This window comes from Staurois parvus, unplaced genomic scaffold (assembly GCF_062004578.1).
Source record: "Staurois parvus isolate SC_StPar_1 unplaced genomic scaffold, SC_StPar_1.0 ptg000029l, whole genome shotgun sequence".
In the NCBI taxonomy this organism is placed as follows: domain Eukaryota; kingdom Metazoa; phylum Chordata; class Amphibia; order Anura; family Ranidae; genus Staurois; species Staurois parvus.
In genome coordinates, this window is record NW_028317825.1 from 7527323 (window position 1) to 7553262 (window position 25940).

Below are 25940 nucleotides of genomic sequence, written 5' to 3' on the forward strand. Positions count from 1 at the left end.
TAACCATGCCCTAAACCCCAATAAAGTTTGCTGCATGTGGAACTATTGAGGACTTGATGTGCTGTAGGGACAAGCACTAAATGCCTTCTTTCCCTTACTTTTAAGGACAAGACGTTAGGGCGCATGTTGACAGGCATTCTTTCAAATGCTGAGTTTTCTATTAAAAACAAATACACGAGTTTCACGTGTTTGACAAGAAAAGGCAACATTTGACCTGCCTTGTGAAATAGAATAATGACGTATTTCTTGCAATTCGAAAATGCAGCTCATTTTTGTTCATGTCATTGTCTTATTGTTCTCCTTGAAACAAGCACACTGTCTTTTTCCAGAGCAGCAGCTTGTATTTCTCCTGGGATTACCTGGGTTTTTTTCTTTGTCTCAGCACAATTTTTCTGGCAGTTGTGGTGGCAATCTTTCTAGGTCTACCCAACCTTGGCTTGGTCAAGGGATCCCTGAATTTTCCACTTCTTAATAAGGGATTGAACAGTACTGACTAGCATATTCAAGGCTTTGGATATCTTTTTATATCCTTTTCCATCTTTAGAAAGTTCCATTACCTTGTTACGCAGGTCATTTGACAGTTATTTTCTGCTCCCCATGGTGTAGTATCTAGCCTTCTCAGTGCATCCACTTGAGAGCTAACATACTTATTGACTATTTATGCACAGACACTAATTGCAATTTAAGAAGTCACAGATGTGGGAAATTAACCTTTAATTGCCATTTTAACCTGTATGTGTCACCTTGTGTGTCTGTACCAAGGCCAAACATTCCAGGGTATGTAAACTTTTGATCATGGCCATTCGGGTGATTTAAAAAGGAGCCAACAACTATGTGATAGTAAATGGCTTCATATGATCACTATCCATAAATAAAAGACAGTTTTTTTGGAATGATCAGTCATATTTACAATATCAATGCCAAAATTTCACAAATTCTACCAGGGTATGCAAACTTTTGAGCACAACTGTATTAAATGCTGGAAAATAATGCCTGACACCATGAGCCCCTAGCCTTATACGCTTGCACTATGCTCTGTTTAATATGCGTGCTTTGGCCCCTTGCAGAAGTCAAGAAGCTAACATAATCCAATAGCAAAGAAACCAACAATACTTTTTTATGTTTCTTAGTGACCCTTTAGTGTTTGATGGGTTAAAACCACAGTCCATCACAAATTGGCTTTCATTTTTCACATCACTGACTTGTACACAGCTGACATTTAACGTTCAGTTTTTTAATTGCCAAGGGGAAATGAACCTTTAAATAAGCTTTTTTTTAAGGGAGGGGACGGAGAAGAGCATTACAGTTCCTTGTGAAGCACTGCCTGTGACGGATGTGATAACGTTTGAAGTATGGCCAACCCTGTATGTGAACCAGGGGCTCCCGGAGCAAAAGAAATGGATGTGGGACAGGACTAGAATAGGTTGAAAATAAAGAACTTGCCTGGAGTATATAATAACCTCCCCAGGTCCATTTAAATTCACAGGTGACACTCCCATAGAGTTAAGAACAGGTTAATAACCTTTTTTTCCACATTTAGTGTGCTATTTAGGGCTACAAAACACAGTACTGTGTTTATTTTTACTTTGTGAAATATGTCCCTAAAGCAAAAATCATTGCTTTGAAGACAAATTATACATCAGCAACAAAGACATTATGTTTTATCCAGAATTCCTGCAGTCTCAAATTCATAAATTCAGTAATATAATATCTATATTCCATCACAGTTTAAGTCTGGAAAGAGTCCAAGAATGGGAAATAAACCTCTTTCTGTGCTGCACACACAGGTATGTAATGGCCTCATGTATGTGTAAGTAGGACCGGATTAAAAAAATAGGATGTTTGTTCTTGTCTCATTTCTCCTGGGATAACACAGTCAGTGTCTCTGTCAACATGAAAAGATGTGACAGTGATGGGCTCCTTGGCAGAAACCCAATATTTGTTGAAGGGCCCAAGTTCAGAAAGGCCTTAGCCACAGCTTGCAGCGATTCCTCTAATCCTACGTAGGTTCTAGTTTCATTCATGACATTAAAACTGCTCTGCCCAGGATCTTAGAATCACCAGCACCAGGGATCTTCTGGTGGAATACCTGCACAACCTTCACTGGAGTCAAACTTTAAAGAGAAAAAGTAGTCAGGTTTAGAAAGTCTATATTTGAACCATTTTTATTACCTACAGGGATTTGCTTTTGAGACAAAAAAAAAACCAAGGTATTTTTGGAAATGTATTTTTATTTGCATTACTTAACAGAGTAAAATCAATAACATTCAGCAAACCCTTTTATTCAGGTAACAATATTTTTTGAAAAATTTGAACTGGGATCCAGTTCTAAAGTCTCTGGTGGGCATTGGTGAAAGCTCCTTGCTAAACATCCTTGCTCCAGCCTATTCCTCTTTGAGTTTTGAATGTTCCTGGAGAAAGTTAGGTGTTCCCCTCTTTAATTGCTTACCTCTCTTCAGAAATCTCCTGTAAACCCAGGGCAGGAAGATGATATACCTCTTAGTGGAAGGTTCTTGATGCTTTGGGCTCAAAGAAAGCTGTTTGACTGTTGCTGGGTGTTATTTACTTGGAACAGGAGTACTTGTAAGTGGAGTGGTGAAGACTTACTGTGGGGGGACAGCACCAGAGGTAGAGTAAGTATTGCAGCTATAGCCTGGGTAATTTATTAAAGAATGAAAAAACTTTAAGTGCAGTTAGGCTTTAAAACTCCAACAGGAAGAGTGGGACCCCCTCGTATCTGCCCACAGTCTAATCACCCAATCATATGACAGCAACTCAATGCATTTAGGCATCTACACGTGGTGAAGACAACTTGCTAAAGTTCAAACCGAGCATCATAATGGGGAAGTAAGTGACTTTGAACATGGCATGGTTGTTGGTGCCAGATCGGCTGGTCTGAGTATTTTGAAAACTGCTGATCTACTGGGATTTTCACGCACAACAATCTCTAGGGAAACTGAGATTCACACAATGTTTTTCCAGTCTTCTATTTTGGTGAGCCTGTGGGAATTGTAGCCTGTTTCCTGTTCTTAGCTGACAGGAGTGGCACTTTTGTGGTCAGTGGAAAATTGCCACTTTGTAAGGTGGTCATTGTAGATGGGAGATCAATGTGCCACTGCTCAGGGAACACCTAGCAATCTCAGAAGCATCTTTTGTTGACAAAGGCTGCCCTAAAGAGTGCCAGAAGCGTACTCCAAAATGTATATCTGCATGGTACTATAATCTAATCACCTTGGAATGTGTCAAGGTAGATATTGATTTCCAAAAACATGATAAGCAGGAAAGTTTGTAAAACATCCTGGCCTAGTTACATAATCTATTTATCATGGTGCCATGAAGTTTGGGACATGAGTTAATTGAGTCACATGGTTGAAGGTGTGAACTGTTGTCAAGTCAGTAATAATTATGAGATACAATATTACAGGAATAGGAAAGGCACCAGTGTAGAACATGCTAAAAAGGTTTCTTCTTTCTCTGTAAAGAAGAGATCTTAAAGTGGGTGTAAATAAGTTTTTTTTAAATTTTATTTTCAATAACAAACATGCCCTACTTACCTGCTCTGTGCAGTGGTTTTACACAGAGCTGCCTGATCCTCCTCTTCCTACCCAACCTGTGCTCCTGGTCCCTCCTTCCTACCAAGTGCCCCTACAGCTAGCAGCTTGCTATGGGGGCACCCAAGCAGGCTCACTTCCGAGCCGCTGCTCTGTATGCCCATTTCCACAGAGACATGGCTCGGCCCCGCCCCTGCTCTCTCCTCATTGGCTCACTGGCTGTGATTGACAGTATCGGGAGCCACTAACTCCTGCTGCTATCTCAGCCAATTAGTAAGAAGAGACTCGGGACAACTGAGGCTCTCATGCACATCCCTGGATCGAGATGGGGCTCAGGTAAGTATTGCTAAAAATCTTGAGCCTTTACAACCACTTTAAAGACTTAAAAGATGAACTCTAGGCAGTCATACCTAACAAACAATGCAGCAATGTAAGAATTAATACATTGTTGCATGCATGTATTTAATGTAAACAGTGTAACTAAGTTGCAACATGTTGCAATCCCTCTAGAGCAGTTTAGAGAGGGGGAGAAAAAGGCAGTAAAGTAGCCGATTAGGTGTGCTGAAAGGCAAGGAGCATGCTATAGAGTAGAGAGCAGAGTGACTGAGAGATGAATTCATCAGTGTGCTATATTTCCTTTTCACATCCATTTGTGAGGGTGGGAAGGAGACCTATAAATGAAGCTGCAGCACAGAATGGTGATCAGGTACATGCTCTGCTCCAGACATGGCTGTTACTGTGTGATGAAGAGAAATACAAATCCTTTAGCAGGTAAAATGGCTCTCTTATATGTAACTCATATTGGTATTTAGCTGAAGTTCAGCTTTAAAACCTAACTATATATTGGGCATTGTCTTCACCAACACAGTCTTGGGTAAACCATGCTGTAGGAGTGGCCATTGGGAACCTGTTGGTTAATGAATATGACAGGGGCGGTGACAGCTCCAAAATTCAATGATATTACTGATCTTATTTTCACTGTTGGTAAAATCTAGTAATACAGAGCAATGTGTAAATGCAGTAATTGCTTATGGAACCTCTGTATTCTTCTGGTTCAGCTTATTTCAGCAAGCACTTTGAACATCAGGACAAGGGCCTAGCAGGTGTTCAGTAAATGGGTTTTATCTTGGAAATCTACTTTGATTACCAAACTGCTTTGTTATGCTAATCTTTCAAAGATATGTTCAGTTCAACAAGTATGTTCTGACACCTTATGCTGTTGTCAACCTGCTGCTGATAGCTATGTTATTTTCATTTACTCACAGGTTTATTTTAAAGGAAATTTGTCACTTTGCTCATTAGGGCTCCAAAGGCAAAAAAAGAGCAACGGGAGAGCTTGCTGAAGGTATCAGTGGGAGGATTTTAAACAGATCCTCTAACATTGCCTGGAACAGGCAAAGTGACAGATTCTCTATAAAGTGACACCACTGCAATTTAAAGTAAAGAAAGTCCTGCCAACAAAGACAAATATACTTACCTGTCTCTTTGTGAATCTTCAGTCTCTTGAAAGCTACGTTGGCTACAGAACCTACTGCATCTGACATTTCTGGGTGAGTCGGGAGCCTGGACCCCTTTGCATGCTGTGGTTCTACTGCCTCTACATTTCCACAGGATACAGTGCTGGCAAAATGGCTGGCGGAAGGAATCACAGCAAGGAACCAGGCCTCCGGCCCAACCTAAAAGTGACTGATTGGATGGCAGCTGGATTGGTTTTCCAGAATGCCCAGTCGACAGAAGCCGATCATAAGACAGACAGCTGTACACATCCATGGAAAAGGAGCTTCAACTAAGTCAGGAATACCAGGAGCATGGTATGGATCTCTTTCCCCCTCGTACTTGGGCAAGAATGGCTGCTCAGGATGTGGACTACCATGAACTGATCTATTGTATCCAGTGGGAAGTGTGTTCCCACTCTGCCGCCTTAGGTTCAATAACCTGTATTAGCACTATCTCTGGGGTCTGGGATGTCAAATGTGTATCTTCAGGGTCCTGTGCAACTGATTGGGTTGCTTCCTGCTGTCTCTTATGGTCTCCCCCAAGACCACTTGAAAGATGACCCCGAGAAGCATCACTATCTTCCCGATCATATTTGGGTGACATGGGGTCGGTGTCAAAGTCACCCACCTTCCCTGAAGGCTCACCTGATCCAGATGCACCTGTTGGCTCTGCCACAATTCTAGGCACTGGCATTACCACTGTAGCAGGCTTCTCTGTGGTATCCTCTGCAGCTTCTGTGATCTCCCCAGCTGAGGATGACACCTCTACTGCTCTCTGTGATTATAGACATAGCCTCAGGTGTTCAACCCATCTATGGAGTGATCCTACTTCTTTTTGCTCAACAGTAACAGCAGCAGAGCTCGGGACCCCGCTCAATTGTATCCACTGGGAAGTATGTTCCCTCTCTGCTTCAGGTTCAATATCCTGTATTGGCACTATCTCTGGGGTTTGGGCTGCTGAATGTGTAGCTTCTGGTTCCTGTGCGACTGATTGGGTTGCTTCATGCTATCCCTTGTGGTCCCCCCACGACCACTCGGAGGATGACCCCCCGAAGAGCATCACTCGGAAATGTCCCCTTCATTATCTCCCCAATAACATTTGGGTGACCCGGGGTTGATGTCACTTGCTTCCCCTTAAAGCTTACCTGACCCAGACACTCCTATTGCAACTTTCACAATGCTAGGCACTGGCATCACCACTGCTGCAAGCTTCTCTGCGGTATCCTCTGCAGCTTCAGTGATCTTCCCAGCTGAGGATGACATCCCTACTGCCCTTGGAATGGGGCCCTACTCACACTATAGGCATAGCCCCACGTATTTAACCCCAGCTTTGGGAGTGATTCCACTTTTTTCTGCTCTACAGTAACAGCAGGGCTCAGGATCCTGCTTGGGAACATCAAAGGCTGTGCTGGCTCAAATGGCTCTGGCAGAACCTTGTGCTCCAATTGACTGTGTATGTGGTAGTTTGGTAGACTGCTAGGCACCAGTTTGAATAGTGGCTCTGCACAGAGCACGCATTGGCTCCATATTCTGATCCCAGCAGTTGGCTTCTGGAAGTTGCTGCATAACTACTTGAAGACCAAGCATTTTCTAGGACGTTTTGTTCACAAGTTTAAATCCGTATTTTTTGCAAGAAAATTACTTATAACCCCCATACATTTTATATATATAATATATATATAATGATTTTAGCAAAGACCCTAGAGAATGAAATAGCGATCAATGCAATCTTTTATGTCACATGGTATTTGCGCAGCAGTCTTTCAAAAGCAATTTTTTTTGAAAAAAAAAACCAAAACACTTTAGCGAATTAAAAAAACAAAATATATACCCCATTTTTTTCTTAAAATGAAAAAAAAGAGGATGTTACGGTGAGTAAAAAGATACTTAACATGTCACACTTATGGACTGGCGGCAAGTACAGTACTTAAAAATCTCCATAGGCGATGCTTTGAACATTTTTACAGGTTACCCGTTTAGAGCTACAGAAGAGGTCTAGCACTAGAATTACTGCTCTCACTCTAACGTGCGCGATGAACACAGTTTACGGTTATACGTTTGTGATTTACGTATGTGCATGCTTCACTTTTATTCCTATTACAAATAATGTAAGCATCCCTTGTAATAGAAATATGCATGACAAGTCCTCTGTAAGGAGAGATTTGGAGTCAAAACGACCCCAAATCTCTCTTTTACCTTTAAAAGCAAAAGATAATAAAAAAAACATTTTTGCACATTTGCTTTAAAAGGGGAAAAAAAATTGTTTACATCCGCAATCCACCGGATATGACTCCATCTTCAGCCAGCCACACCATTGGATTGTTTTTCGGGCTAGTTTTAATGGCCCCTCCCACCGCTAAGGAAAGCAATCCAATGGCTGAATAGTCATTAGGACCGCTTTCAATAGAAAGCCAGCCGTCGGCTGGAAAAAAAAAAAAAATACTGTGGTTATGGCTGATTTCTTCAGCGGAGGGACTGAATCAGCCCCTGAATTACTCAATGCCCCCCTTACCCGACTCTGAGATGAGCAGAGGAGTGCTGTTCATGACGAGCTCCACTCTATTCTTTAGGTTGTTCCTGGAGGCTTCCATCCTCTGCGCGAACGAGTGCTGCATTCTACATTCAGTGTACCAGCCTTGCTTCCTGCTGAGGAAGCCGCCATCCTACTACAGCTGGAACTTAGAGAAGTCGCCTCTGATTGGTTGGATGACGGTGATGGAAAAACCTGGTAGCTCACTGTGAGTTACAAATTCTGTGAATCCCAGATGACATACAATACACTCTATAGATGGTTTGACTGGGAATAAATAAAACTTCCACACGTTTATTCAGCCTCATGACTTCAATCATTTACACGGAATACTCCTTGAATTTGGGTATTCAAGTTGCTAATGACTCAAATGACACTATGTTGGTGGGTATGACTGGGAGGTATGTGCAGGAAAGGAGCGCAGAGAGTAGGGTGGGGGAAAAGTGTGCAAAGGGCATGACGGGGGTGGTATGTACAGGAGAAGTGTGTAGAGGGTAGGAAGGGGGCGGTATTTACCAAATAGGAGTGCAGAGGGTATGATTGGGGCAGTATGTATAGGAGAGGTGTGCGAAGGGTACAATGGGGGCAGTGCTTGCAGGAGAGGTGTGATAAGGGTGTCATGGGGTGGTGTGTATGCGAGAGGTGTGCAGAGGGTATGACAGGGGAGGTATGTATGAGAGATGAGTGCGGAGACAACGGGGGAGGTGTGTGCAGAGGGTACAATGGAGGGAGGTGTGTATGGGAGAGGAGTGTGGAGAGTACGGGAAAGGTGTAGAGGATACAACAGGGAAGGTGTGTGGGAGAGGTTTGTAGACGGTACGACGAGGTGTATGGAAGGTGTGCGCAGAGGGTATGATGGAGGTGGTGATTGCAGGAGAGGAGTGCGGAGTGTGCAAGGGGGACGTATCTACAGGAGAGACGTGCGGAGTGTACGACAGGGGCTGTATGTACAGGAAAGGTGTGCAGAGGGTATGATGGGGGGAGGTGTTTACAGGAGAGGTGTGCAGAAAGCATGAAGAGGTGTGTCCGGGGAGTATGTATTGGAGAGTTGTGCGGAGGGTATGACAGGGTGGCATGTACAGGAGCAGAGTACGGAGGTCCTTCCTCTTCGGAGGGGACCATATGACACATCCAAGTGGTATTTTTTTGTGTGTATTACGTTATGGTTCACTATTGTTTCGTGGTTTTTGCAGACCGAACCACAGGTTTGAAAACAAATTAAAAAAATAAATAAAATCAGCCATTACATTTAAAGATTGATAACCTGTACTATATTATTTTTTGGGGGGATTTAAAGGATAAATTCACCTTTGGAACATGTTACATGTTTCACACAATTTTAAAGTGGAACATGTTCCAGCATCTGCTTCCTCTTCTCCAATTCCTCTCTCTGTGACAGGGATCTTCTCCCCGTACTACCTGTCACAATTTAAAAACAGTGTGGCTGTGTGGGGCTCCACCCACACAGCTGAGTCATTCATTCATGGTTACCTGTGAATGGATAGACTACAAATACTGTCAGCCATGGTCATGGTGGAGGTTCCTTGCAAGTTTCTTAAAAAAAAAGCTGGAGATTTGTTCAGGACCAATGGTATCCTCAATGCTGAGAGATACAGGCAGATACTTATCCATCAGGCCATACCATCAGGGAGGTATGTGATTGGCCCCAAATGTATTCTGCAGCAGGATGACCCCAAACATACACCCAATGTCATTAAGAACTATCTTCTGTGTAAAAAAGAACACAGAGTCCTGGAAGGGATGGATGTTGGACAGAAGTAGAATAAGTTGAAAATAAAGACAAACTTGCCTGGAGTATATAATAACCTCCCCAGGTCCATTTAAATTCACAGGTGACATTCCCATAGAGTTAAAAACAGTTTAATAACCTTTTTTTTCACAGTCTGCTATTTAGGGCTGTAAAACACAGTACGTTTTCATTTTTACTTTGTGAAATATTTCCCTAAAGCAAAAATCATTGCTTTGAAGACAAGGTATACATCAGCAACAGAGACATTATGTTTTATCCAGAATTCTTGCAGCATCATGTTCAGAAATTCAGTATTATAATATCTATATTCAGTCAGTTTATTTACGGAAAGAGTCCAAGAATGGGAAATAAACCTTTTTCTGTGCTGCACACACAGGTATGTAATGGCCTCCTGTATGTGTAAGTAGGACTGGATTTACAAAATAGGAAGCTAGTTCTTGGCTCATTTCTCCTGGGATAACACGGTCAGTGTCGCCGTAAACATGAAGAGATGGAACGGTGATGGGCTGCTGGTAAAATTCTGCATGTTCAGTAGCACGACTTTTGAATCCAGCAACTAGGATAGCAAAGTCAAACTGGAAACGAGGGTCTCCGCGTTGTTTTAATGCACATATCATGGCCACTAGAGCAGCTCCTTGGCTGAAACCCAATATTCCATTGAAGGGCCCAAGTTCAGAAAAGGCTTTAGTCACAGCTTGCAGCGATTCCTCCAACCCTGCGCAGGTTGTAGTTTCATCCATAGCATTAAAGCTGCTCTGCTTAGGATCTGAGAACCACCAGGCCCTGGGATCTTCTCCCCCTTCATTGGCGTTAACACCTATAGAGAAAAAAGTATTTAGGTCTAGAAAGTCTCTATTTTTCCCATTTCTATTAAGTACAGGGATTTATTTTTGAGACAGAAAACTCAAGTATTTTGAAAATTGATCTTTAACAGAGTAAAATCAATAACTTTCAGCAAAACTCTTTATTCAAGTAACCATTTAGTTCTTATGTCTCTGTAGGGTATTGGTGAAAGCTCCTTGCTAAACATCCTCACTCCAGCCTGCTTTTCTTTGAGTTTTGAATGTTTCTCTCTAATTGCACGCCTCTTTTCAGAAATCTGTGAACCCAGGGCAGCAAGATGATGTATGTTTTAGAGGAAGGTTCTTGATGCCCTCGGTAGTTGGTTGACTGTTGCTGGGTGTTATTCAACCTGAAACAGGATCCCCACCAGTGGTGAAGAATTACTGAGGGGGATAGCAACAGAGCTAACGAGTATTGAAGCTATAGTCTGGTGAATTTATTATGAATAATAAAAGTTCACCTTGAAACTGATGAATTTGGTACGGGTAGAAATTAAACAACTCATGGGGTATGAGGGTATTTCCCAATATACCCCTATTTAGGAGGAAAGACACTTTGAGGAGTTGAGCAAGCTGCATGGTTTTGATTATTGGTATTATCAAGGGTGCAATATCTTTATCAATTGTTTACGCAAGGACATTTAAGATCCTTTCAGGACATACAGCAGGAATTTGGAATTTCCCCTTGCGGATTTTCAGGACCTCCAGCATTGCCATGCACTTTTAGCACAGGCCAAATTGTCAAAACTTCAAATTGATCTCCACTCCTCTAATGGATTCTTTGGCTTCTACAATGGATAAGAAGGGTCTTATTTCCACACTTTTTTAGTTTGTTGCTAGATAATTCTCTGTCCAAACTTCATGTCCTCGGTAGGAAGGAGTGGGCAAAGGATCTTAGGGAACTTAAAGAGGAGTCTTGGCAGGCCATTCTGGAGCAGGTTTTACTAGTATCCCTTTTGCCTACGCAATGACTATCTAATTTTTTGTAATACATAGGGTTTGTAGAACACCTATGAAGCTCCATCGCTGGAATTATAGGGAGAGTCCAGATTGCCCAAGACGCAGCAATTTTCCAGCGGATCTTTCGCATATGCTTTGGTGTTGCCCCAAGTTGGTCCACTACTGGCAACTCATTATTCATACCATATTTAAATCCTTTCAGGCTAATCTGAGTAATGATCCACGGACGTGTGGTAGGATTTTTAGATGAAGATTTTTTACCTCAAGTCTGAACATCTATTATCAGATTGCTATTCCTAGCTTGGAAAATGTATTACTTCCAAGTGCCTATCCGCTCATCCCCCAAAGTTTGAAGATTGGCATGTGCAGGTTAACTCTGCCCTTCTCAAAAAAACATCATATTCTACAACAATGGGGTACTCCCCGCAAATATGAAATGTTGTGGGACCCATAGCTGCAGACCCCAGGTCAAGCCCCATTGGCACTAGTGCCCTCACAGATTTTTCAGTGTTACTCTTCCATAGCAATACAGTGTTGCCTACAGTCTTTTGGTTAATTTTCTACCTATGTCGCAATACGAGGTATATGATTCTAACTGGTAGAGATGCTGCAGAAAAGCATGATTAGATGGTCTGGCACTGGTTAATCTCGCTTTTTAGTATTAATACTAGTTTTTTGTTTTAGTTACACCTGTCACTCTTTTCTTATAGGTACTCTTAATAGTGAGTTATACCACTAAATGATATATTGAAATTGAACTGCATATGGTGCCCCTGGCTTGAAGGGGGAAGGAGAGGTGATCAGGCTATATAGTATTTGCTATCAGGATCACTAGCAAATAATGACCGGTATAATAGTATCTTTGAACTGTATGTATTTACTTACTATGCTACTGCTATTATCTCCATAAATGCTGCTCATGGTCTGGTCTAATGGCGGTGGGGGTGTACGCAACCGTCTTTTTTATACCTTCTTTACTTTTTCTGTTAAACCTAACATAAGTTAATAAAAAACGTATTTGATAAAAAAAAAGAAAAAAAACTAAGTGCAGTTAGGCTTTAAAACTCCAACAGGAAGAATGGGACTGTCTTGTATCTGCCCACGGTCAAGTGTGCAAACCCGGGAATTCAAGTGTAGAGATCTCATTTCCAGAGTGCCTGAGAGACATAAGAAAAACATCTAGAGGTTTAACGCCACAACATCAGTCAAAAAACTGCTATATCCATTTTGGTGACACAACCACAAGCATTCTTTTTAATAGCTATACATAGATTGTGTTCTTTTTACATTCACACCAATACATATAAAAAAATTGGTCACGAATACAGTGATCAATATATTTATTTCAGCCCTTTAAATACTCTGGAAATGATCATATACTGTGTAATCATGAACCCAAAAGGCCCCTTGGCTCTCAGCCTGGCTTAGTTCTGTCAGCTAGTGGAGGCTGCTCTGTTGCTAGACAGGCACTCCAACTCTTACTGCTAGTGACCTTGAGGGATTTGACAGAATTTCTTGTTCATTTCTGAGCGGACTTCTAACAGCTCAAAAGAGAGAAGATACATAGTGCTTCCAAAATGTAAATAACCACTGCATATCAGAATGCTTATCTTACTTTGGTCTAATGACTGCCATAGGATCTGGATGTCCAAATTTACTTAAAATAAAAATGATAATTCAGCCCAAACTCAAATGCTGACAATACGCTTGCCAGTTTTGGAAATTTTAGATCAGCTAAAAAAAAAAAGTTGAAATTGAAAGATCAACAATTTAGCAATTTACAAGCAATGTTTCAAAATTTCCCAGTTTTTAGAAACCAAATTTCCAAAATCACTGCATTGCCAGTGTAAAGATAATTCTGATAGCGTTCCACCACAATTTCAACTCTTTGGGCTCTTGAAAATTATGTAGGTGGGAAATTGTTGTTGACTGTTAAATTTCATGCAATTATGTTTTCAACAAGAGAAAACTCTTCCACAAGGGCCACAAAGTTGACATGTGTTCAGTATAAAGCAGAGTATACCTTTTCAAATACTGTAGCAATTTTGGAAGCTTTCAATCTACAAAAAAAAAAAAAAAAAAAAAAAAAAGGAAACCTCAGAACTGAATGGTCCACAGCAATGTGGAACTGTTTCAATCACTTTCCAGTTTCAGTGATTGAAGATCAAAACTGCAGTGCAGATCAGATTAAAATAAGGCCTTGCTGGAAATCAGATAAAAATAAGGCCACACTGGACGTTTTTTCAGCTGCTCCTATGGGAGCCTGGTGTGTTTTTTTTTCTGCCTCTAAATGTGCCTGCATGTTAGCCTATGTGTCCATATGCACTTTGGGGTTATTTACTAAAACTGGAGAGTGCAAAATCTGATGCAGCTGTGCATAGAAACCAATCAGCTTTTAACTTTAGCTTTTTCAATTAAGCTTTGAAAAAAATAACCTGAAAGCTGATGGTTTCTATGTAGAGCTGCACTAGAATTTGCATGCTCCAGTTTTAGTAGATCAACACATAGGATTTTAAAGGCAGGTATTTAACTGCCTCCCGTCCACCATATATAAGGTAATGACGGGCGGGCAGCGGTTCTCTCATTATGGGAGGACGTCCTCCCACTCCAACTGCACATGCACGCCCTCGGAGGCACGCGGCGATCCCTGGGACACAGCGGATCAACGATCACTGTAAAGAGCCGATGACGTCGACTCTGTCATGTGATCAGCTATGTCCAATCACAGCTGATCACATGGTAATAGGAAATGCCGGTTATCGGCAGTCCTCTCCTCCCGCTGACAGCTCGTGAGGAGAGCCGGTAATCGGCATTCCTGAGTGGGGACATCTACACTAATCATCAGGGCACTGATAATCAGTGTAGCCCCATCAGTGCCACCTGTCAGTGCCCATCAATGCCACCTGTAAGTGCCCATCAATGACAAATATCAGTGCTTAGCAGTGCACATTAAAGCTGCCTTTCAGTGCCACCTAACAGTTCCAATCAGTGCCGCCTAACAGTGCCACATACAAGTGCTGCCTTTCAGTGCCCATCAATGATGCTTGTCAATGCCCATCAGTGCCACCTATCAGTGCCCATCACTGCAGCCTCATTAGCGCACATCAGTGTAGGATAAAAATTACTTATTTACAAAATTTTATAACAAAAACGAAGAAAAAACTTTTTTCTCCAAAATTTTCAGTTTGTTTAGCAAAAAATAAAACCTCAGTGGTGATTAAATACCACCAAAAGAAAGCTCTGTCTCAAAAAAAAAAATTATAAAAATTTTGTTTGGGTACAGTGTTGCATGTCCACGCAATTGTCATTCAAAGTACGACAGCGCTGGAAGCTGAAAATTGGCTTGGGCAGGAAGGGGGTAAAAGTGCCCAGTAGGCAAGTGGTTAAAGTAGAAAAAAAACCCCCCACTGTCAGTGCATACAGGAGCAGGGGCGTTTTGGCAGAAAAAACGTTTCACGCTTGTAAACGCATGGTGTGTTTAGCTCGAGTGTTAATTCATTTCAAAGGCCAGAATAAATTATTAAGGCCAATGAAGCACTGGACGCACCTAAATGTGTTACACACTTTTACAAACGTCAAGAGTTTTTTCTGCCAAAATGCTGATGCCAGGAGGAAATGCTTCTAGGTGAGTTGGCAAAACACCCTATGTGCACAAGGCCTAAAAAGTTATTTTTGACAGACTTCTACCCCAATACCAATAATTTGTCACTCAAAATTAGTAATACAGGTAAAGCTATTGATGTCTGCTAATGGATATATATATATATATATATATATATATATATATATATATATATATATACTCTGGTAAGCCATTGGTAAGCCAAGTGGGCCTGTGATAGTGTGTATAATTAGTTGTCTGTATTTACAAAGATGTTCAGCTTTTCATGATGCATGTGAGGAATACACAACAACTGGCCCTTTTTTCATGTCCACTGTAACAGGACTTCATTATCTCAGGTTTGGTAAAAAAACTCTATCCTGTTAATATAAAGGCTAGGTTCACATCTGTGCAGGTGGTGCCGCTGCGGATCCACACAATACATGCAGCCGCACCACCCGCACAGAGGAATGCAGACCTGCAGGTGGGTGCCATTAATTCTAATGGCACACCACCCGCACTTGAAATTGCAACCATACTGGGAACCGAGGTTCCTGTGCGGGCTGCGGTTTCCAAAGAAGTGCAAGGACTTCTTCCCTGCGTGTCCCGGGGCACGGGAGTCCATTCAAATGAATGGGCTCTCGTGCCCACGCAAAACTCGGCCCGCACGGCCGCATATATGTGAACCAGGCGTGACCCATTGGTGTCTCTGAAAGTTTTCATGTATCCAGGTCATGCTATATGTAGTAGTTGTTAGTCACATTCACCTGGACTTGTTCCAGAATGTTGAGGACATTTCACCACTCATCCAAGAAACTTTTCACTAGAGCAGCCTTTCTCAACCTTTTAACCCTGGGCCCTTCAGGTTTCTGGGAACCAGTGCTAAAAATTAGATCTACAGCTTATGGTAAATAGAGAGGATCAATATAAGTGGAAAGTTTTAAATAAAAGAAAAAAAAAAATACATTGGAGCATGCATGTATTTTTTAAATGTAGCAAAAGCAGCCATTTGGGCATGCTGCAGGGCAAGGAACAGGCTGACTGGGGTAGAGAGCAGAGTGACAGTGTGTTGAATTCATCAGTGTGCTACATTTCTTTTCTATATCCATTTCTGGGGGTTGGAAGGAAACCTATAAGTAAATAGTGAAGCTGCAGCACAGAATGATGATCAGGTCCATGCGCCCCAACATGGCTGTTACTGCGTAAAAAGAGAAATACAAATCCTTTAGAAGGTACAATGGCTCCCTTATGTGTAATTCATATTGGTATTTAGCTAAAGTTTTAAAAGCTGACTATATATGGGGCACTGTCTTCACCAACACTTTCTTGGGTAAACCTTGCTGTAGGAGAGCTACTGGGAAACTGTCATATTCAATAACAAAGCGGTGACAGCACCAAAATCCAATGTTATTACTGATCTGACTACCACTGTTGGTAAAATCTAGTAATACAGAGCAATGTGTAAATGCAGTAATTGCTTATGGAACCTCTGTATTCTTCTGGTTCAGCTTATTTCAGCAAGCACTTTGAATATCAGTACAGGGTCCTAAAGTTCATGTCCATGTAAAGGCAGGTGTCCCAATTATTTTGGCAATATAGTGTATGACCACTTCCAGGAGCTCCAGGTGACCCCACATGGACATAGACTCACCACAATGGATGGACCTTCTACTACTAGATAGGTTTAACTGCACTTTTTATGGTTGGTGTCTTGTCACCAACTCAGCCATTCACATGTACCAGGATGTGATTCTTTCCAATGCAATACACCGCCACTCAAAAAACAGTATCAGGGAAAAGGTTAATTGTGCAAAGCAGCCGACTTTATTAAACCATATAAAACCTTACAATTACACTACACTCACATGTATATGTGCCTAAGGACTGGCACCAGGAACATACAGCACTTTTGGTTAAGATGGCCATTGCCACCCTGTGAACAGAAGCAATAGCAATCACATAGGATTGCTATTGACAGGAGTTTTTGCACTGAAGTCAATGGGACACTATTTTACATTGAAGTTAATGGGATGAGATTTTGCACTGAAGACAATGGGACAAGATTTTGCATTAAAGTCAATTGGAGGCAGTTGTGGAGAGAGAGCTGGCAAAAATCGCACCTATACTGAAATTGCACAGAAACTGGAATGGTATTCATAAAGAAGCATTGTGATTTCAGCACACATATGTGGTAAAGAGGGTGCTTGCCAGCAGCAGGGAAAAATGTAAAAAAAAAAAAAAAAACCTCACCTGCTCAGTGCCTACAACTGCATCCCTGGACATTAGTTGTATTTTCCGGTGTGTATTCCCTCTCTGCCACCTCAGGTTCAATATCCCGTATAGGCACTATCGCTGGGGTCTGGGCTGCCGAATGTGGCGCTTCAGGGTCCTCTGAGACTGATTGGGTTGATCCTTGCTGTCCCTTATGGTCCCCCTAGGAACACTTCGACAATGACCCCCTGAAGTGTATTACTCTGAAATGTCCCTTTCACTATCTCTTGGTAAAACTTAAGTGACCTGGGGCTGTTGTCAATGTCACTCACCTCCCCTGAAGGCTCACCTGATCCAGATGCACCAGTGCTAGGCACTGGCAACACCACTGCTATGGGCTTCTCTGCAGATCTCCACAGAGCCTGCACTGGCTTCATATTCTGATCCCCGCAGTTGGCTTCTGACAGTTCCCACATACTGTGAACAGGTGCTCCATTCCCTGGATGGTGTGCAGAGGGATGCAGCCCCGGAGCACCAGCCTCGCACCCAGATTAGTGAGGAACTTCTGCTCTTTGGCCACCCAGCTGAGTCCCTCTACTACAACTCCAGGTACCAGAAGGGATATGCTCTGATACCTTAGCAATCAGTCCGCCATATTGGCACTCCTCGCCACATGCAGGGTATACTTTTCCCCTGGAACATACACCATAACTCCACCCCTCTCCCTGGAGCTTATGAGCACAAATTTTCCTGCTCCACCCCTTAACTCTTTCTCAGCCACTCAAACATGCATATACGACTGGCAGCCACTTCCACTGTCAAGCAGACACTTTTCTCTGTAGCATATGACTGCAGTAACTTTCGCTTGCACATACACTCACCGGCTACTTTATTAGGCACACCTCTTCAATTGCTCGGTAGCACAAATTGCTAATCAGCCAATTGCATGACAGCAATTCAATGCATTTAGGCGTAGACGTGGTGAAGACGACTTGAAGTTCAAACAGAGCATCAGATTGGGGAAGAAAGGGGATTTAAGTGACTTTGAAAGTGGCATGGTTGTTGGTGCCAGACGGGCTGGTCTGAGTATTTTAAAAACTGCTGATCGACTGGGATCTTCACACACAGCCATCTGTATCGTTTGCAGAGAATGGTCCAAAAAAGAAGAAATATCCAGTGAAGGGCAGTTGTGTGGATGAAAATGCCTTGTTGATGACATAGGAGAATAGGCAGACTGGTTTGAGATGATAGAAAGGCAACAGTACCTTAAAAAACCACTTGTTCCAACCATGGTATGTGGAATAGCATCTGTTGTATCAACGGTTCAGGCTGGTGGTGTGGAGGTTATTTTCTTGGCACTAGCAAGGTGTACCTAATAAAGTGACCGATGAGTGCATATGCACTGAACAGTCCTGGCTTGCTTTCTTGTTGGTTGCTGGTAGCAACGGCCGCATACAGCCACAGGGTAATCAAGGACCGAGCCTCTACATGTAGCACTCAGCCCCCAAAACGGCCTGCTAAATGGTCCTAAGGCTTTTTCCCCAGGCTAGGGTATTTGCAGCCAGGCACACAGTCCCAGTCACCCTTCTGGCTCAGAAACACAGTCCCAGTCACCCTTCTGGCTCAGAAACACAGTCCCAGTCACCCTTCTGGCTCAGAAACACAGTCCCAGTCACCCTTCTGGCTCAGAAACACAGTCCCAGTCACCCTTCTGGCTCAGTAACACAGTCCCAGTCAATCTTCTGGCTCAGTAAACAGTCTAGGGGTATCCTTTATTAAACTGAAATGGGTGCAGAGGAAGTGTGGGATACTCCAGTAGGGGGTAAGAAGTAAATGATAGCCTGAGCCACCCAGGCACACCATAAGAAGTGTTCATCTGTTATCACAGGCTGACATGGATGCAACATCCCTCACTTTGCTGGGGTGATTTCCTCTCACTTCCTGCTTCGGCTAGAAGACAAGAAATGCAGGGAAATCTCCCCAAAGGGCCACAGATGGAAAATAAAAACCCTGAAGAACTAAACCCTCCCTTACTCTATCCAAAATAAATAAAGGTTTGCCTTTACTTCTACTTTAACCACCTCCTGTCCAGCCCATGTACATAAACGGCTGGATGGGAGCAGTGCAGGAGCGGGTGGCTGTTAACAAATGTCCTTCCCGCTCCCTGCTTGTGTGCGCTCCCTGGGAGCGCGCAGCACCACGGTCCGGTGCCTGCTGTGTCCGGGTGATCGTTGTACGGGACCTCTGTGCGAGGTCCCAATCATGTGATCACTGATTGGCCAATCAGTGATCACATGAATAGTAGTAAGCAAGATGTCACTTCTGACATCATTGCTTACTAGGTGTGAAATCTGTGAATGATGACAGAGATCACATGGTACAAGGCTATTCACAACATCCCTGTGCCATGTGACAAGCTGTGACCAATCACAGATCACACAGTATTTATCAATTGCTGCAGGAATGCACCCAGGGTGTAAAAGCAATTAGTGTAAAAAAAAAATCTTCATCACCCCCCACAAGTATGGTGACACTGAACTGCTAGGGTGACAGTATGTAACAAAAACATATAATAATATAAAAAATAAAAATGTAACAAAATGTTTTTAAAAACTATAATTTTTGGTTATAAACTATTTTTTTTTATTTTACTAAAAAGATAATGGAATAAATTGTATCCAAGATTTATGAAGAAAGATTAATTGCAAACATTTATAAGAAAAACACTTTTTGGCAAAATGTTTGGACTTATTCACTTATATAGCAAAAAAAATAAAAATCCCAGGGGTGAATAAATATCACCAAAATAAAGTTTTATCTGTCTCAAAAAAATGCTAAGAAAATCATATAGCACAGTGGCTAAATGGTTAGCACTTCTGCCTGGCAACACTAGGGTTGTTGGTTCAAATCCACACCATCTGCCTGGAGTTTGCATGTTCTCCCTGTGTGGGTTTCCTCCGGGTACTCCAGTTTCCTCCCAAACTCCAAAGACATTCTGTTAGGTTAATTGGATCCTGTCTAAATTGGCCCTACTATGTGTGAATGTAAGTTAGGGACCTTAGATTGTACACCCCTTGAGGGTTAGGGACTGATGTGAATGTACAATATATATGTAAAGTACTGTGTAAATTGACAGCGCTATATAAGTACCTGAAATAAATAAAATACGGGTACAGTGTTGCACGACTGCGCAACTGTCAAAGTGTGATAGCACTGAAAGCTGAAAATTGTCCTGGACTGGAAGGGGGTGAATGTGTCCAGAAAACACACTGAATAGAATATTTGTACAGCAGAATATATTGTCACTTTAACCATGGCAGCACTAAGATCACATCATGGCCCCTGAATTACTACATATACAGGAGGGCAATCACTGCAAACACCCCGTCATGGTCAGTCATGTAGCAGCACAGCCCCCTCCATACACTCAGTACAGCTCTCATGGGTGCAGAAGGCGCCTCAGCAAGGCGGGTCACGTGTCACACCTTAGCTCTACATGCCCCGGGTGGGTCACGTGTCTCCCGCTCTCTCCTTACCTCCCGGCTCTGGGATCAACAGAGGAGCGCTGAACATGACAAGCTCTGCCCGGTTCTTCAGATTCTTCCTCAGGGATCCCGTCCTCTCCCAGAACAAGCGCTCATTCTGCCAGTAGCCGTGCAGCGCCAAGAGTCTCAGAAGCGGTTTACCAGCCTTGCAGTCTGCTGTGGAAGCCGCCATCTTGCTACACCCGGAACTCAGAAGTCACTTCTGATTGGATGTCGATGACGGAAAAAACTTGTAGCTGACTGAGACTTAACAAGTGCTGTAAATGTCAGATTACGTATATAGGGTGGGACATGGAATAGAACTTCCACATGTTCATTCACCCTCATGACTCCAATCATTTACACAGCATGCTCTTGTTTTCATTAGTCCAAAAAATATCTTCATGATTATAGTGAGACATTCAATTTTAATTCTTCAGTCGGGGAACTCGAGGTAAGCAGAGGGGGCACTGCGTAGGGGAGAGGCGTACGGAGGGGGTGGTGTGTAGGGGAGAGGGGTACAGACGGGGTGGTGCGTAGGGGAGAGGGGTACGGGGGGTGCGACGGGGCGGTGCGTAGGGGAGAGGGGTACAGAGGGCGCGACGGGGGCGATGCGTAGGGGAGAGGCGTTCTTAGGGTGCATGGGGGCGGTGCGTAGGGGAGAGTCGTACGGAGGGCGTGCCGGGGCAGTGCGTAGGGGAGAGGCGTACGGAGGGCGCGACGGGGCGGTGCGTAGGGGAGAGGCGTACATAGGGTGCGACGGGGGCGGTGCGTAGGGGAGAGGGGTACGGAGGGCGCGACGGGGGCGGTGCGTAGGGGAGAGGCGTACGTAGGGTACATGGGGGCGGTGCGTAGGGGAGAGTCGTACGGAGGGCGTGTCGGGGCGGTGCGTAGGGGAGAGGCGTATGGAGGGCGCGACGGGGCGGTGCGTAGGGGAGAGGCGTGCGAGGGGGGCGGTGCGTAGGATGGAGGCGTACGGAGGGCGCGACGGGGCGGTGCGTAGGGTAGAGGGGTACGGAGGGTGCGACGGGCGCGGTGCGTAGGGGAGAGGAGTGCGACGGGGCCGGTGCGTAGGGGAGAGGGGTACGGAGGCGGAAGTGCGTAGGAGAGAGGGGTACAGAGGGTGCGATGGGGGCGGTGCATAGGGGAGAGTTGTACGGAGGGTGCGATGGGGGCGGTGCGTAGGGGAGAATTGTACGGAGGGTGCGACGGGGGCGGTGTGTAGGGGAGAGGCGTACGGAGGGTGCAACGGGAGCAGTGCGTAGGGGAGAGGTGTATATAAAGTGTGACACGGCAGTGCGTAGGGGGTATGTGTACAGAAGCTTTGATGGGGGCGGTATGTAGGGACCAGGTGTACAGAGGGGGCAGTATATAGGGGAGAGTTGTATAGAGGGTGCGACGGGGGCAGTACGTAGGGGAGAGGTGTGCAGAGGATGTGACGGGGCGGTGCTTAGGGGAGAGGTGTAAAGAGGAGTGCAGCATGGGTGGTACATGTATGGAAGAGGTGTATGAAGGGTGCAACGCGGGCAGAACGTAGGGGAGAGGAGTAAAAGGGGCGTGATGGGAGCGGTATGTAGGGGAGAGGTGTATAGAGGGAGTGATGGGGGCGGTACTTAGGGGAGATGTGTAGAGAAGGTGCAACAGGGGCTGTACTTAGGGGAGATGTGTACAGAAGGTGCGTCGGGGGCTGTAGTTAGGGGAGATGTGTACAGAAGGTGCGGCTGGGGCTGTGTTAGGGGAGAGGTGTACAGAAGGTGCGGCGGGGGCTGTGTGTAGGGGAGATGTGTACAGAAGGTGCGACGGGGGCTGTAGTTAGGGGAGAATTGTACACGGTGCGATTGGGGCAGTACGTAGTGCAGAGGTGTACGGAAGCTTCAACGGGAGCGGTACATAGGGGAGAGGCATGGGGGGGGGGGTGGTATGTAGTGAGGTGTACGGAGGGCACAATGGGGGCAGTGCATAGGGGAAAGTTGTACAGAGGAGCGCAGCAGGGGCGGTGCGTAGGGGAGAGGTGTACAGAGGAGCGCAGCGTGGGCAGTACGTATGGGAGAGGTGTATGAAGGGCGCAATGGGGGCAGAATGTAGGGGAGAGGAGTAAAGAGGGCGGTACGTAGGCGAGAGGTGTATGCAGGGAGCAATGGGGGCTGTACTTAGGGGAGATGTGTACAGAAGGTGTGACGGTGACTGTACGTAGGGGAGAGATGAACAGAACTTGCAACGGGGGCGGTATGTAGGGGCCAGGTGTAGAGAGGGTGCAACGGGGGCGGTACATAGGGGAGAGTTGTACACAGGGTGTGACTGGGGCGGTACGTAGGGCAGAGGTGCATGGAAGCTCCGACGGGAGCGGTACGTAGGGAAAGGTGTACGGAGGGTGCGACGGGGGCGGTATGTATGGGAGAGGGGTACGAAGGACGCGATGGGAGCGCTATGTACGGGAGAGGTGTACAAAGGGCGCAACGGGGGCGCTATGTATGGGAGAGGTGTATGGAGGAGCGTGGTGGGGGTGGTACATAGGGGAGAGGTGTACGGAGGGTGCGGCAGGGGTGGTATGTAGTGGAGAGGTGTACGGAGGGCACAACGGGAGCAATTCATAGGAGCGGTGCGTAGGGGAGAGATGTATGGAGGATCGCAGCAGGGGCAGTACGAAGGAGAGGGGTGTATGAAGGGTGCGACGGGCAGAACGTAGGGGAGAGGTGTACGGAGGGCACGACGGGGGTGTTACGTAGGGTATGGCGGGGGCAGGACATAGGGGAGAGGTATATGGAGGGGGCAATGGAGACTGTATGGTGTATGGAGGGCGCGACGGCGGGCACTACGTCTGTGAGAGGTGTACAGAGGGCGCTATGTATGGAAGAGGTGTATGGAGGGCGCGATGGGGGTGGTATGTAGGGGAGAGTGTACAGGGGGCGCTACATATGGAAGTGGTGTACACAGGGGCGGTGTGTAGGGGCGATGAGGGCACTACGGTGTATGGAGGGCGCAACGGAGGCGCTACGTACTGGAGAGGTATACAGAGAGCGGTACGTATGGAAGTGGTGCACGGAGGGCAAGACAGGGACGCTATGTATGGAACAGGTGTTCGGAGGGCGCAATGGGGGCGGTATATAGGGGAGAGGTTTACGGAGGGCGCAACGGGGCGGTACATAGGTGAGAGGTATACAGAGAGGGTAATATATGGGAGAGGTGTGGGGGAGGGGTGGTACATACAGGACAGGTGTACAGAGGTCCTTTCTCTTCTTGAAGGGGACCATATCTACAACCCAAGTGGAAATGGTAAAGTGCGGGTAACCCACACAAAAAACACAGACACACTGTGCTGTACCCACACAGCATCGGATCAGTGTGAGAGCAGCACAAACTTTATAGTATGAGGGCTTACTTGAACCAGCCTCTTAGATTTTATCCAGTTAAACTTCACAGGTGTTTTTTTTTTTAACCAGGCAAAATCTGTGCATCTGCGCATGAGAGCAGAGTCTCTCCCAGGTCTCTCATTGGCTGAGACACAGCAGTGGAAGCCATTGGCTCCTAATGCTGTCAATCACAGCCAGTGATGGAGCAGGGGGACTGAGTCACACTCAGACTCACAAGTGCCCTCTGGGGGCACTTGACAAGGGGGAAAGGGCCAGATATACCTATGGGGAACCCGTGGAGGATTAGGGTTGCTCTGTGCAAAACCATTGCACAGAGCAGGTAAGTATGATGTGTTTGTTATTTTAAATAAAGATCGAGCCTTTAGAACCACTTTAATTCAGAGAATGCATTAATGTAATATTAAAGGCTCAGTTAAAAAAAAAATAACAAACATGTCTACTTTCCTGTTATGTGCATTAGGTTTGCACAGAGCAGCCCAGATCTTCCTTTCCTCTGGTCCCCTGCTGTGTTTCTGGCCCCTCACCCCTGCCGAGTGCCCCCAGAGCAATCTGCTTGGTTTGGGGGCACTCATGCATGCTTGCTCCTGAGCTTGCCTTTTATGTCAATAAAACATGCAGAGCACAGACCTACTCCCCCCCCCCCCCGCACTGGCTGTGATTGACAGCAGCAGGAGCCAATGGCTCCCACTGCTGGGTCTCAGCCAATGAGAAGAGAGAGACCCAGGGGAGCCACTGCTCCCATGTACATCGCTTAATCAAAATTAGGGCTCAGGTAAGTATGGGGGGGGGGGGGGGTTGGATGGGGGAGCAGCACGCAGAGGATTTTTTTATCTTACTGCATAGAATGCATGAATGTAGAAATTTCTGTTTTTATAGCCACTTTACAAAGATTGAACACAACATTTGAAATGAAATCAACATACTATGGCTCCATGCACACTAGCATTTTTTTTAAGCTCCTAAAAGCTGTTATTAGCATTTTTTTTTTGCTCCTAGAAGCTAAATAGTGTTATCCTATGTGTTCATGCACACTACTTTAGGTTTTTGGCGGTTTTTGAGCTCAGCATCTAGAAGCAGAAAAAAATTGTTTTTATAGAGTTTCTTGGAGCATTTTTCAAGCAGAAAAAAATGCTAAATTCTCCTAAACACTACTAAAATGCTCCTAACAGGTTTTTTTTTTTTTTTTCTACATGTACTGTAAAAACGTTAAATATCCTAAAAGAAAAACAAAAGACACTATTGGCATGGAACCTAAAGCTTACATGGGATTTTGGCAATGCATATACGTTAACCACTTCCCGACCGCCCTAAAGCAGAAGTATTGCTATAGGACGGCAGGGATGCGCAAAATCACGTTTATATACATGATTTTGTTTTTCTGGGTAGGAGGGGGCACACACACGGTCTTCTACTGCTGTAGACCATCTGCTTCAAGTTTTGACGTGTTCTGCATTCAGAGATGGTATTCTCATCTGCCTATTTTCATCTTATTTTAACAACGAATGTTTGTCAACACAGCTGCCACTCACTGGATATTTTTCGGACCATTCTCTGTAAACCCGAGAGATGGTTGTGCGTGAAAATCTCAGTAGATTAGCAGTTTTTGAATTACACAGTTCAGCCCGTCTGGCACCAACAACCATGCCATTTTCAAAGTCATTTAAATCCCCTTTCTTCCCCATTGTGATGCTTGGTTTGAACTTCAGTAAGTCGTCTTCACCATGTTTAGATGCCTAACTGCATTCTGGTGCTGCCATGTGATTGGCGGAATAGCAATTTGTGTTACCAAGCAATTGAACAGGTGTATCTAATAACGTGGTCGGTGAGTATTAATGTTTATTTTTCCACTCTCACACTTCTCCTTTTATTATTTGCATAGATGCGAATTGTCATAGATCTGTCGGGACATTCCCTCATCTTGGACCTCAGTTGCGATGATCCTGGGTTCACAGTGATTTGTGATTCCCATCATTATAGTGATCAAAGATAAGGGCGGAGTGTTCCTACATAGGGGAGGCTGGGTTTCAGTGGGCCGCTGCAGTAGGTGATTGAGACCATTTAATCACTAGGCGAGCCTGAGATG

General features: G+C 44.7%; 1 protein-coding gene and 1 pseudogene across 1 annotated transcript; both read right to left on the reverse strand.

The window, feature by feature from the left end:
- Positions 1 to 1728: 1728 nt before the first annotated feature.
- Positions 1729 to 7662, reverse strand: LOC149471103 (esterase OVCA2-like; annotated as a pseudogene).
- A 1780-nt stretch (positions 7663 to 9442) lies between these two features.
- Positions 9443 to 20705, reverse strand: OVCA2 (OVCA2 serine hydrolase domain containing). The gene is made up of 2 exons (XM_089657679.1): positions 20499 to 20705; positions 9443 to 10165 (listed from the first exon to the last, which is right to left on the reverse strand). Exons 1-2 carry the CDS (start codon positions 20677 to 20679, stop codon positions 9666 to 9668), a joined length of 681 nt encoding a protein of 226 aa, XP_089513805.1. The 5' UTR covers positions 20680 to 20705; the 3' UTR covers positions 9443 to 9665.
- Between the last annotated feature and the right edge of the window lie 5235 nt (positions 20706 to 25940).

Excerpts from the sequence above, each read along its gene's own strand:
- OVCA2 (XM_089657679.1), bottom strand. The coding sequence starts at position 20,679 with ATGGCGGCTTCCACAGCAGACTGCAAGGCTGGTAAACCGCTTCTGAGA. Across the intron at positions 10,166-20,498 it reads GTTGATCCCAGAGCCGGGAG|GTGTTAACGCCAATGAAGGG; the intron begins GTAAGGAGAGAG and ends TTTTCTCTATAG.